This window comes from Anabrus simplex, chromosome 9 (genome assembly GCF_040414725.1).
Source record: "Anabrus simplex isolate iqAnaSimp1 chromosome 9, ASM4041472v1, whole genome shotgun sequence".
NCBI lineage: Eukaryota > Metazoa > Arthropoda > Insecta > Orthoptera > Tettigoniidae > Anabrus > Anabrus simplex.
In genome coordinates, this window is record NC_090273.1 from 124,900,009 (window position 1) to 124,913,627 (window position 13,619).

Genomic DNA, 13,619 nt, shown 5'->3' on the forward strand with positions numbered 1-13,619 from the left:
TGTTGTTGTTGTTGGTGCGAAAAGCGATTTTAAAATTGAGTTTCTTAAATATATTAGTAATCTGGTATATTTCCATTATTATAAGTAAAAGTGGCAAAGTTTTTCTTTTTATATTCCTTTACCAGCTGCGTTTGAGGTTTATTCTTTATTTTATTTATTAATCTATCTATGTAATGTTTTGTGTATCCATTGCTTATCGCTATTTTGTAAATGAGATTAATTTCTTTTTGGAGATCGTTTTTGGACAAGGGAATGTTAAAGGCTCTATTTAACACGCTTAAAAAGGAACTCCTTTTATGTGCCTCAGGATGGTACGAATCTTTTCGTATGGTATTTATAGTTTGAGTCGGTTTCCTGAAGACTGAAAATGATAACTTTTCTTCTTTCCTTTCGACTGTTAAATCAAGGAAATTTAGTTTTTTATTATTCTCCGTTTCTAACATAAATTTGATGAAAGGGTCTAAACTGTTGATTTGGTCTATTAAATTAGTGCTACTATTGATTTGTTCATATATAATTGCAAAAATGTCATCGACAAACCTTAGCCAGATAATAATACCTTTTTGTCATTTAAAATTTTATGTTTTTCTAAATGATCCATGTATATTTTAGCAAGAATACCTGATGCTGGAGATCCCATTGGGAGACCACTTTGTTGATATACAGTGTTATTGAAGTAATTATTGTTAAGTGTAAATTCTAAGAGTAACAAATTCTTCTATTTCATGGTTACTAAGTTTCTTATGTGTCCTTAAGTTGTTCTTAATTATATCTAGAGTTTCTTTCAGGGGGATGGTAGAATACATATTAGTAACGTCGAAAGAGCTCAAGGTGAAGGATGGTTTTATTTTAGTGTTCTTAATAATTTTAAAAAATTCTATTGAATTACTGATTGTGGTTCCACTTTGGAAAGTATAGTACTTTTTTAGAAAGCTATTGATATATTTAGATGTTTTGTAGGTGGGGGCTGTTTTTGAAGTTAATGATTGGTCTTATAGGTATGTCAGGTTTGTGCATCTTAGGCAAAGCTCTTCCTATTGGTAGTCTTGGATTCATATTAATTAGGCTTGATATTTCATTCTCATTAAGGATGAAATTAATGTTATTAAATATTTGTTTTAGTTTTCTTTGGACAGAGTTAGTCGGGTCTTTTATAATTTTTGTGAAAGTATTATCTGAGAAAAATGCTTCGGTTTTTTCTATGTATTCTTTTTTTTTGCATAATAACTGACACATTACCTTTATCCGCCTTTGTAATTATAAGGTTATTATCTTTTATTTTTTGTTTTAAGCCTTTGATGTCTGTAGAAGGTAAATGGGGCGTGTTAACTTTCCGATCTTTAAATAATTTTTGAAGTTTCTTTTTGACTTAGTTTCAAGTTGTTGATCTATTAGAAGCTGAGCTGTGACTTGTTCTACTTCAGCAATGGTTGTTATGTACTGCTTTTGGTTGTATGGAGCAGGAGCATGATGATGATGATGATGATGATGATGATGATGATGATGATGATGATGATGACGACGACGACGACGACGACGACGACTACAAAAGTATAAGCCTTGATAAATGCATTTTGCATAAAACTGTTGTTCTGAAAAATCACCACCCCTAATATAAAATACAAGAATGCTAGAAATGAAGAGGGCAGAAAAGAATACAGGCGATTAAAGAATCAAGTGGATAGAAAGTGCAAGGTAGCTAAGGAAGAATGGCTGAAGGAGAAGTGCAAAGATGTCGAAGGCTGTATGGTCCTGGGAAAGGCAGATGCTGCATACAAGAAAATCAAGGAAACCTCTGGAGAAAGGAAATCTAGGTGTATGAATATTAAGAGCTCAGATGGAAAGCCACTTCTAGGGAAAGAAGACAAAGCAGAAAGATGGCAGGAGCATATCCAACAGTTGTATCAAGGTAAAGATGTAGATAATTTGGTTCTGGAAATGAAGAGGGTGTTGACGCTGATGAAATGGGAGACCCAATTTTGAGGTCAGAGTTTGACAGAGCTGTGAATGACCTAAATAGGAACAAGGCACCTGGATTTGATGACATTCCCTCTGAATTTCATTTAGTGTGCAAGATGTATGAGACAGGAGAAGTCCCATCCGATTTTCGGCAGAATGTTGTTATACCTATTCCCAAGAAAGCCGGTGCTGACAGGTGTGAAAACTACCGCACCATCAGTTTAGTATCTCATGCATGCAAAATTTTAACACGTATTATTTACAGAAGAATGGAAAAACAAGTTGAAGCTGAGTTGGGAGAAGATCAATTTGGCTTCAGAAGAAATGTAGGAACACGTGAAGCAATCCTGACTTTACGTCTGATCTTAGAGGATCGAATCAAGAAGGACAAACCCATGTACATGGCATTCATAGATCTAGAAAAGGCATTCGATAATGTTGATTGGACCAAGCTATTTATGATTCTGAAGATGATAGGGATCAGATACCGAGAACGAAGAATTATCTACAATCTGTATAAAAATCAGTCTGCAATGATAAGAATTGAGGGCTTTGAAAAAGAAGCAGCAATCCAGAAAGGAATAAGGCAAGGCTGCAGTTCGTCCCCTCTCCTTTTCAATAATAATAATAATAATAATAATAATAATAATAATAATAATAATAATAATAATAATAATTATCCTTTTCAATGTTTACATAGAACAGGCAGTAAAGGAAATCAAAGAGGAATTGGAAAGGGAATCACAATCCAAGGAGAGGAAATCAAAACCTTGAGATTTGCCGATGATGTTATTTTATCTGAGACTGCAGAAGATCTTGAGAAGTTGCTGAATGGTCTGGATGAAGTCTTGGGTAAGGAGTACAAGATGAAAATAAATAAGTCCAAAACAAAAGTAATGGAGTGCAGTCGAACGAAGGCAGATGATGTATGAAATATTACATTAGGAAATGAAGTCTTAAAGGAAGTAGATGAATATTGTTACTTGGGTAGTAAAATAACTAACGATGGCAGAAGTAAGGAGGACATAAAATGCAGACTAGCACAAGCAAGGAAGAACTTTCTTAAGAAAAGAAATTTGCTCACTTCAAACATTGATATCGGAATTATAAAGATGTTTTTGAAGACTTTCGTGTGGAGTGTGGCATTGTATGGAAGTAAAACATGGACGATAACTAGCTCAGAAAGAAAGAGAATAGAAGCTTTTGAAATGTGGTGTTACAGAAGAATGCTGAAGGTGAGATGGATAGATCGAATCACGAATGAAGAGATACTGAATCGAATTGGTGGGAGGATATCGATTTGACTAAATTTGACGAGAAGAAGAGATAGAATGATAGGACACATCTTAAGACACCCAGGACTTGTTCAGTTGGTTTTTGAAGGAAGTGTAGGTGGTAAGAACGGTAGGGGTAGACCAAGGTATGAATATGACAAGCAGATTAGAGCAGATGTAGGATGCAATAGTTACATAAAAATGAAAAGGTTAGCACAGGATAGGGTGGCATGGAGAGCTGTAGCAAACCAGTCTATGGACTGATGACTCAAACAACATACTGTATGACTTCAGCAAGGACATGAAAAAGCCTGAAGGCCTTAATCTTGCCAGGTAAAATAAAACCTTACTTACTGTCTTAACTATGAGGATGTGTCCTTAAAGAAAAGTAGCACTGCTCTACTAAACCAACTAGGAATAACATAAACTAGATATAAATATCTGACAGAAAGAGAGTTTTAAGATTTGTTGAAATATTTTCATATTTCCTATCAACTTTCAGACAAAAAAAAAAATATTCACAACTCAATATATACTGACATACAAAGCATTGTTTACCTGCTTTGTACTGGGTAAAGTATGGTCCACAACTGGGTCTGAGCCAAGCTTCCTGGCCTCACATTCACTGTCACAGACAGGAGGGGCTAAAAATAAACAAACAGGGTGATCAGCACAACACAATAGCATTATACTGAGTTCAATATACTTTGAATAAAAACAAAGATAATGTACCTCTTTTAAAAAAGATGCTCAAATTGTTTCATAACTTCATGACATAGTTATTGATAAAGTAATTACTTACTAGGTTCTCATTTAACGTCAAAAATTCCCAATTTTTCCACAATTCGAAATCCCAGTGCATTTCATGCTTTGCTGAATGTTATTGAGTTTAAATCCAAGAAGACTTAGTCAAGTGTTAAAAATATTTGTTTTGTACATTATGATGACTATCTGGCAGATCTAATCTAAGGAAGGGGAGAAAACCTAACGGTTCGAATTACACTATCGGCAGCACTGAAGATGGTTTTCCAATGTTTCCCATTTTCACACCAGGCAAATGCTGGGGCTGTACTTTAAGACCATGGCCACTTCCTTCCCCATCATAGCCCTTTTCCATCCTTATATCACCAAAAACCTTCAATGTGTTAGTGTGACGTTAAACCACTAGCAAAAAAAAAAAAAAACAGCACAACTACACTCATACTGAAATATTCCAAACAGAATCTTGAATGGAAGATTAATATAATTAAATTTTGTCTTTATTCATTATCTATAACAATTATTAAAAAGATTCTTACATAAACATTCTATGACAAATCAACGAGAAATGACACGACTTCTCTTCTAACGTACCCCCTCCCCCAATCCCATGGCACAACAGCCCTGAAGGGCCATACCAAAGTGAAGGCTCCTCAGCCCGAAGTCCTGCAGATTATGAGGTGTCATGTGGTCAGCACGACGGATCCTCTCGGCCGTTGTTCTTGGCTTTCTAGACCGAGGCCGCCACCTCACTGTTAGATAGCCCCTCAATTGTAATCACGTAGGCTGAATGGACCTCGAATCAGCCCTCAGATGCAGGTAAAAATCCCTGACCTGACTGGGAATCAAACCTGGGGCCTCCAGGTAAGAGGCAGGCACGCTGCCCCTACACTGCGGGGCCGGCTTCTTGTAACGTAAGGTCTGTCAAAAAATTATTTTTACACAGATTTGTAGGCCAACAGAAATTCATTACATCACAGATAATATTACTTGAGTAGAATAATAACAAACTTTTTTTTTTTGCATCGCACCGACACAGATAGGTTTTATGGCAACGATGGGATAGGAAAGGCCTAGAAAGTTGAAGGAAGTGGCCGTGGCCCAGCATTTGCCTGGTGTGAAAATGGGAAACCACGGAAAACCATCTTCAGGGCTGCCGACAGTAGGGCTCGAACCCACTCTCTCCCAATTAATGGATACTGGCCGCACTTATAATAACAAACAATGGCAGAGGTAAGGACAACACAAAATGCAGATGAAAAAGAAAAAAGGAAGGCCTTTCTTTAGTAAAAGAAATATGCTCATATCAAACACAGATATGCATATTAGAAAGATGGTTTTAAAGACTGTAGTGTGGTGTGTGGTATTGTACCAAAGTGAATCATGGACAATAACTAAAGCAGAAAGGAGAAGGACAAGAGCAGCTTTTGAATTTGTGCTGTCACAGAAGAATGCTTAAGGTCAGACGGGTGCATCGGATCACAAATGAAGAGGTTCTCAACCGAATTGGAGATAAGAGAACAATTTGGCAAAATTTGACCACAATGTCAGGTAGATTGATAGGACACATCTTGAGACATTCAGGACTTGTTTGGTTAGTTTTGAGGGAAGTGTAGGTGGTAAGAACAGTAAGGATAGATCAAGGCATGAATATAATGAATTGGTTAAAGTAGTTGCAGGTTGTAGTACCATAAGGTTAGCACAGGACAAAGTACCATGGAGAGATGTATGACAAGTCTATGGGCAACAACGATAATGGGCATAGTCTGAGTCGGTTTGGAACTGTCGCTGTTTAACAAAGAAGAGATATAAACAGCAAATGTAAAAGATTTAAGAAATGACTCTAGATACTAGTAAGTATAAAACCTCATTACTGGTACTAACACTTGGTTACAGAGTAATGCACAACTGCCAGTTACACACAAGCAGAGTTCATAATATACAGGTAGAACAAGGCAGTAGATTAAAAGATACAAGAAAAAATACTACAAAATCTAGGTTCTCAAGAGGGAACCATAATTTAATTTTATCAACTGCAAATAATAAATCAAGAAGAACTGAAAGTATTAAAGCTCTTTACGCTTTTTAAATTGTGAAATTACCAGTGATTCTCTCCAGTGTGAATGTGGGCTCATTAGTTGGAATGCTGCCATTCTCAAAAATAATGTAAAAAACAGAGCTAAAAGATTACCACCTATTCAATACTCATTTATTGCAACCTAAAAAAGTTACATATATTTGAAACTAGTTTTGGTCTTGCCAGAGACCACCATCAATCAAAATCATAAAGTTAGGGCAAGACATAAATTATAATAGATAAAATTTATAAAATAAGAGTGTGTTGTTGACATTCAGTGCAAGACAAGTAAAGAATTGAATGATAAACACTCAACACGATCACATTTGTTCTAGTATAAGTTCTCAACATTTTCTTCCAAACTGAAGAATGCACTTATTGAAAAGTCAGCTTGAAGCTGGAAATTTTGACTATTTTACTTCATTAAAATCATTACATCTGTCTACTTACGAAAATCTTATTAGAGAGTATCAGACATCTTACATATTTGGCACCATGAATTCAATTTCCAATTCAAAGAAATGAATGATATGGCACCTCAATTTGAAATATTTATGACACCATTTTCAGCGCGTCCTGAAAAATCGCCATCATATTTCCAAACAGAGCCGATAAAACTACAGTGAAACACAATCTTAAAGGACAGGTACTACCACTACAACAGCGATTTAATTTTCTTTTACAAAGGTGTTTGAGCCATGTATTTGATTTCCCCTCCCCCTTATACTATTTATTATGTGTATTTTAATGCTTTTCAACTTATTTTATGCACTACTGTGTTTTTCACCCTTTGAGTTGTCCCCTTGGGCAAATTATAATAAAGTATTCCTAAATTATGGTCCCAGGGTAAAGGAGCCTTTTCCGCCCTGTACTTGCCTCCCTTTGCTTTCCCTCCCTTGCCCCTGCGGATGCGCCGTGCTCTCCTCACGCAGCCTGTGTGTGTTGCTTTGCGTCACGTGGTCTTGTGTCATCGGTACTCTTGGCGAGGCCGTGCTGCCTTGCTGGGAGTAGGCATTCTTGTTCTTGCCTTGCTCTCTCACTTGAGCACTTCACGGACCCATCTTCAAACCCAGGACCACTAGGGGTATGGGAGGTAAGCATCTAAGACTTGCTTAAAACTTACGGATGATGGGAGGACATTCCTTCAATTGTAAGCCACTGGATGGATGCTGAATGTTGTTTCAAGGCATTATAAATGCCGAGTTGCTTGGAAACTGTAAAGTTATGTGTGAACCCCTTGGATCTGTTTACTGCAGCTTTACTGCAGCTCAAGTTATTGGAAGTTGTGCCCTTGGTAGTTGTAAATATATATATAATATATGTTGAATGATGTATTCAACTTCCCTACGAGTCTTAGGCGCTTAGAAGCGTCTTTTAATGAAAGTATACGGTACCATGGATGTTATGTTAGGAGAATTTGTGCTCCTCCTTGAGTCACTCGAAGTGGCGTATTATCAATAAGCCTTATCTAGAATTATCTATTACATTGTAGCCCTTTGGTGATAAACTGTGAACAGGGCTGGATCCCTGTAAATTAGTATAGGGCACGTATCAACGAAATCTTAGTGATGTTGGTATTTTAAATATTTAAATCTTTCTTACTCTTTTCGGTGTTTATCTATTTTGTTCAATAAACTTTGTTAAGCTGATTTCCTACGGGTATCAGTGTTCTTGCCCTCTGGGTGGTTTCCTATCCTCGCAAAGTCCAGATCCTATGGAGGCCGCACCTTCTTATGGTTTGCCAGTGATAATTTACGGTACAGTGTTCATCCACAAGAATTTCCCAGACTTCATGCACTTGCCTTAAAATTTACGTCAATGTTCAGTACAACGTATGCATGTGAACAGATGTTGTCAATTCTGAATTTAAATAAATGTAGAACTAGGACTTCTCCGTCTGATGCTGTCTTAGAGGCTGTGCTTAGAATTTCTACTGCCAAATTGATTGTACCCATTATTGGTAAATTAGTTGTCGCAAAACAATGTCAACTTGACTTAAACGCCAAAAGTTCATTATCGCAAACACAATGTATGTACAGAATAAATTGTGTGTTTATGTGTTCACAGAATTGTCATAAATAACATTGTTTTTGTAAGCTGCGCGCTGACTTGATGACCTGTGGTTCTGCCTCTGCCACTTCCCCTCCCCCTCCTTCCCCCACCACCTCACCGAGGCCATAGCACAGCGCCGGGGCTGCTGCCGGGACCGGCCGGGGCCATGGGAGCACCTCAGTTGGAATTGCTTGACTTAAGTAGTATTCTTGCTTATGCCAAGCAGGCTTGCATGTCTCAACACATGTCATGGATTGATTATTTAATGCCCCCACAACACAGTTGGAGCCAGCATATTTTATCAATCTGTTCCATTAAATAATAACAAAAAAATTCAACCCATTAATGATAGACAATTCTATTGAAGTCTGGCAGTCTTGACATAATGCAGATTTTTGGCAAGTACGAGCATTTTATGAAACGCATTCCATCTTCAAGTAGAGCTTACGGAATGCACTCTGTCTCCATCCAACTGCTGCGGTCACACTGCTTTATTATTTCCTTGCTTTCTCTAAACAATATCAGGCAAATATAATGCGAAGATGATCCCTTAAGCAAGTTCCCTGCTGGTCACTTTCCAAGTACTTATTCCAATCATCGCAATGACGGGACATTAACATGAATATCCACAGGTATGTCGTACCCATTTTTTTTGTGAGATACTGTTCCTTGAAAAATGCTTGTCAAGGATTTAGCATTAATGAAACTAAAATTTCTGGACAGTTGATGTGAGAAATAGCATTTTCAAGGAACAGATAATGCAGGATTTTTTTATTATTACTTTTTTTTTTTTGCTATTGGCTTTACGTCGCACCGACACAGATATGTCTTACGGCTATGATGGGACAGGAAAGGGCTAGGACTGGGAAGGAAGCGATGGGAAATCACAGAAAACCATCTTCAGGGCTGCCGACAGTGGGGTTCAAACCCACTATCTCCCGAATACTGGATACTGGCCGCACTTAAGCGACTGCAGCTATCGAGCTCGGTACGGGATTTTTAATACAAGGTTTTAATTAGGATGTCTGCAAGACCAAATAATTTGAATTAATAATCCAGAAAAACGTTTCTGGGAATGGATAATTAAGGTTCCACTGTAAATACATCATCTTCAAAGATCAGAGCATCAAAATGAATGGTAAACACCTGCTCCAATACTGCAAAGTACATACTTCAACTTCTAGAAGTAAGGGCTTTTGAAATCTGTTTAGGAATTCTCCAGAAAACTCATCTCAAGACTTGCAAAAATAAACACAAAAATTAAAAATACTCATTAAAGATACTTACATTCTTTATCATAAGTGCTGGCAAATTGATCTCTTTCCTTATGTCCTATGTGACCATCCACGCTTTTCTCAAGTGAAGTTTTCTCACCAGCTCCATTATCAGCCACTTGCACAGTGATACTGGGACCAAAAATCATCTCTAATAGACTTTTGCACCCAGCAAACAACAAACTAGTGACATTTGAAACTAAATTCCATGCCTGTTCAGAAGAAATAGATTGCTGATCTTCATCACTAAATTTAGAAGAGGTGTCTGATGCTACGTTGGTTTGTCCATCATTCTCTACGTTTGCAGGAATATCTGTTGCTTCTTCCACAACAGATGGGATTTCAGTTACTGTTTCCTGTACATCAGTGTAGGCTTCAGTGAATGTATAGTTAGCATATGGAGCATCACTATATGATCCATCTGCGCCACTTTCTGTAGTTACACCTTGATAAAGGAACATGGAAGCGTGATCTTTGTGCTGTTCTTTAGCTTGTTGATCTTTGCCTTGTCCTATGTTAGATTCCAAATTTTCACTATCCAATGATGCGCTCTCACAAAATTCAGCTTTTTCCAACTCCACCTCAACACTTTCTGAGTCTTCACTACTTTCCAATTTTCTCGTAATTTCAGCAGGTTCCTCCCGCATCAGTTCAACTGGTTTTCCTGTATCTTTGGAGTGTATATCTACTGGAGATCCATTTGCAATATCTTCATGCTTCAACTGACCTTCAATTTCTTTTTTATTAAAATCTGTATTTTCAGTTTCATTTGGGAGCTGCTCCTCTTCAATCTGTGTTGTATTGGCTTGATTTTCTGATTTTTCAGAAATGTCCTTTGCCTCTCCATCAACCAGGTTTTCATTCAATTCTTTTGATGGTTCTTTCAAATGATGTTCTCTCATTTCCCCTACCTGTTTCAAATTGGTATCTGAACTTTCATCATCTTTGACAGATTGAAGCTCTTGATTCAATGATTTGTCGTATCCTGCATCAACAATTGCAGCCTGTTCTCCAACCGGCATTGATTCTGGTGATATATTTTCATCCAAATTTGAGACTTCAGTTGTTTTCACATTTTCAGCAGTTTGCTGTACACCAAAATGGGGTGATGAAACGCTTATCTTTTCTTCAGTCTGTTCTGTTTCTTTATCCGTTTCAGGGTACTTAAATGAATTATCAAAAATATCCTCTTTGTGATTCAGGTCTACAGACCCAACATCGTCGGTTGATGATTTATTATGAATTTCCTTGATTTCTGCTACAGTTTGGTTAGGATCAGTGCCATCAGATGTTTCAGTGACATCTGGCAATCTTTGAAAAAAAAGTGGAAGAGACTTTCCTTCTGAAACAGGTACTTTTGACTTTAGTTCAGTTCCCGATTGAGGCACAGCAGATAAAAAATCACTGTTATCAGCTCTCTCATTCAATATTGTTCCTTTAGCCTCATTAACAACAGTTTCATTTGACAATGAAGCTGCCTCATCAGTTGCAATATCTGTATCATTTATAGCAGAACCAGCTTCTAGATGATCCTTTGCATCTAATGGTACTTTATCAGATTTAATCATTTTCTCACCACCATCTGGATCTTTTTCTAGAAGATCTTCTTTATCTGATGGACCTTTGTCAGGTGTAGGATCCGTGTCACCTCCACCAGATTCTACTGAGGAAGGAATTATCTGTGACATACTTATTTCTGTATCATTCACAGATTCTGGAGGATTCTTTACATCTAATGGAGCTTTATCTGAGAGAGGTTCTGTCTCGCCATCATTAGAATTTATTAAAGATTGTATCTGTGATGGATTTGTTTCTGAATTATCCAATACGTTAGAAAATTCTTCATCCTCACTCGTCCCATTACCATATTCTTCATCCTCTTCCCCATCTTCTTCTTCCTCCTCCTCTTCTTCTTCTTCTCCTTCTTCTTCTTCATCCTCATCCTCATCTCCGCTTCCTTCTCCAAGCTCATCTTCACCCTGTTCTGCTTTGGCTTCACTACCATGATTTTTCTCAATCAAACCAGATGCAAAATTGTTGATGGACTCTGTGAAACCTTCTGATTCAGAAGATGATGGTTTATTAGGCTTTTCTATCACATTGCTACCCTGTTTTAAAACATCTCCACTAGAGGTTGCAGTTTCTGATGTGTCAGCCTTCGCAGTCTGGCGAGTAGTATCATCTGCATCAATAGATGTTTGCTGAGGAGTCAGAGTTGGCTGGATGTTTGCATTCACAGCCGTGGCTTGAATAGGTTTTGATTCTGCAACATCTCCATCAGGATTCAAGAACAGTGTTGTGCCATCTATAACCTCCACAGGTGATGTAATATCATCATGTGATAGAGTACTTTCAGGCACTGAATCAGCTGATACACCAGCAACAAACGCAGGTGCTTTCCTTTCCTCTTTTTCAGTAGGCAGAGTATACTTCAGATCTGCAGTACGTATAAACACCTTTGACTCCCGTAAAAAATCTTTAGGAGCATAGCCACGCACGCCATTAACCTGTAATTAAAGAAAGTAGCTATTTATTATTTATGACACAAAAAGAACAAAAAAACTATAATATAATATGCAACTTCACCTATACATATAAAAATGAAAGGACATCTCTCAGTCTGCCTTCCAAAATAACATGTCTAAACCACTGGGTAGAATTTCATTAAATTTTGCACAAACATTATCAAAGGAAACTGTCACAACTGACTATATTTGATGTTAAATATTAACAGAAAATATATTTGCAAAAAATGGAGTAACAGCTTATGATGGGTTCCTTTCGATGTTCCAATCTTTCTACATACAGTATTGCTCAATTTGCACTTGTGTTCCTTTCCATTACTTAAATTGAAGGGTCAGGGGAAAAAAGCAGGAGAGTCAATATTTGTACAACTTGAGAAAAAGCAACTTTTGTGCTTGAATTCCCTATTTCTTTCCCTAACAGCGAAACTTTGAGTGCTAATTTCTCCTGACTTGCCTGCTTTTTTTTCCATTTCCGACCTCTCAATAGATGCGCATGATCACTCTGAAGCGGACTGTAACAATATCTCAATTTCGATGAAAAAATGACTTGCCTGTTTTTTTCCCCCGACCCTTCAATTTATCTGTTGGGTTCCTTTTCTCCTGTGATAACTGTCCTGTGATCTAATCTCTTCCCTTTTCCTATGTTTATCCAGCTTTCTTCTTATCCTACACTTCCCACATGAAGACTGAAAATCTGTCAAAATGGCTTCTCAATGAATACTGAAGCCCAACCTCCCGATGAAGCTCAGAAGCATGAACAAGCTCGTCGAAGGTTGAGAAGAAATGGATGTAGAAGGACCAGGATTGATGACGCGAGAGAGAATCTCTGATATTTCAAGATGTGCAGATTGTCCTTGACCGTTTCTGTATTGAAATTCAATATATTAAAATTTACAATGAATTTATTGAAAACCACCTGTTCAATACTTTACAGTCTTTATGACTATGATATAATCATTCTATTAAGATTGTTATGGTACATGTTTCACCTGTCATAGCAGGCATCATCAGCCATAAATTCTATACTCCAAGTCAGAGCTCTGGAATGGATGTTATATGTAAAATTATCTCTAGAAACTAGTTGTTTACAATGATGTATAAGAACATTATGGTCACATTTTGGATTGAATTGGTTATCGTGTCTTCAAGTTTTAATGGGTTAACGTATTTATGTTCCCATCTAATGGAGACAAAGTTGAAATAATATTAACATGCGTAATATTGATACTAGGTCGACAATTGAAGTCAAATAGGAGTCAAAATATTTACAACAGATTTTTCAGTACGTACAAAAAATCAATACACTTAGCTTAAAATGATTTGTGGATTAGCTAAAAACTTATGTAGATTAAAATCCTTTCTTTGTTAAAACAAGAATCTTTATCAATAATATTCAAAGTAAAAGTTGGATAGCAAATATAGCTAGTGAAAGGTGATTGACCAAGTCTCATTCATATGATGAGTTGTTCCATCTTCTCTTTAAATATGCAAGTATACTGCCTAGGTCATGAGGCTTGTGAAATATCACCTGTGTAAGTCTGAAGAGGAGTTCGACTGGATTCTTAGGTGTATTTGAAACTGATAGTGATGCGTGTTGAAGTCCTTTAGACTTTAAGATAGATGTCCGGCAGCGTTGCTTGTGTGTGGTGGTCTGACAGTCACTTTACCTCTACTCCTTGTGTTGTGTAGAGGAATTGTG

The 13,619-nt window shown here is 37.2% G+C and overlaps 1 protein-coding gene across 1 annotated transcript in view; it reads right to left on the reverse strand.

Annotated features, from left to right (window-relative positions):
- Positions 1-13,619, reverse strand: part of LOC136880991 (transport and Golgi organization protein 1) — a 202,580-nt gene that overhangs the window by 156,949 nt on the left and 32,012 nt on the right. Inside the window, exons 3-4 of the mRNA XM_067153567.2 lie at positions 9,409-11,902; positions 3,792-3,877 (exon numbers count right to left, since the gene is read on the reverse strand). Of these exons, the coding sequence (XP_067009668.2) occupies positions 3,792-3,877; positions 9,409-11,902 (2,580 nt within the window). The remainder of the gene's footprint in view (positions 1-3,791; positions 3,878-9,408; positions 11,903-13,619) is intronic.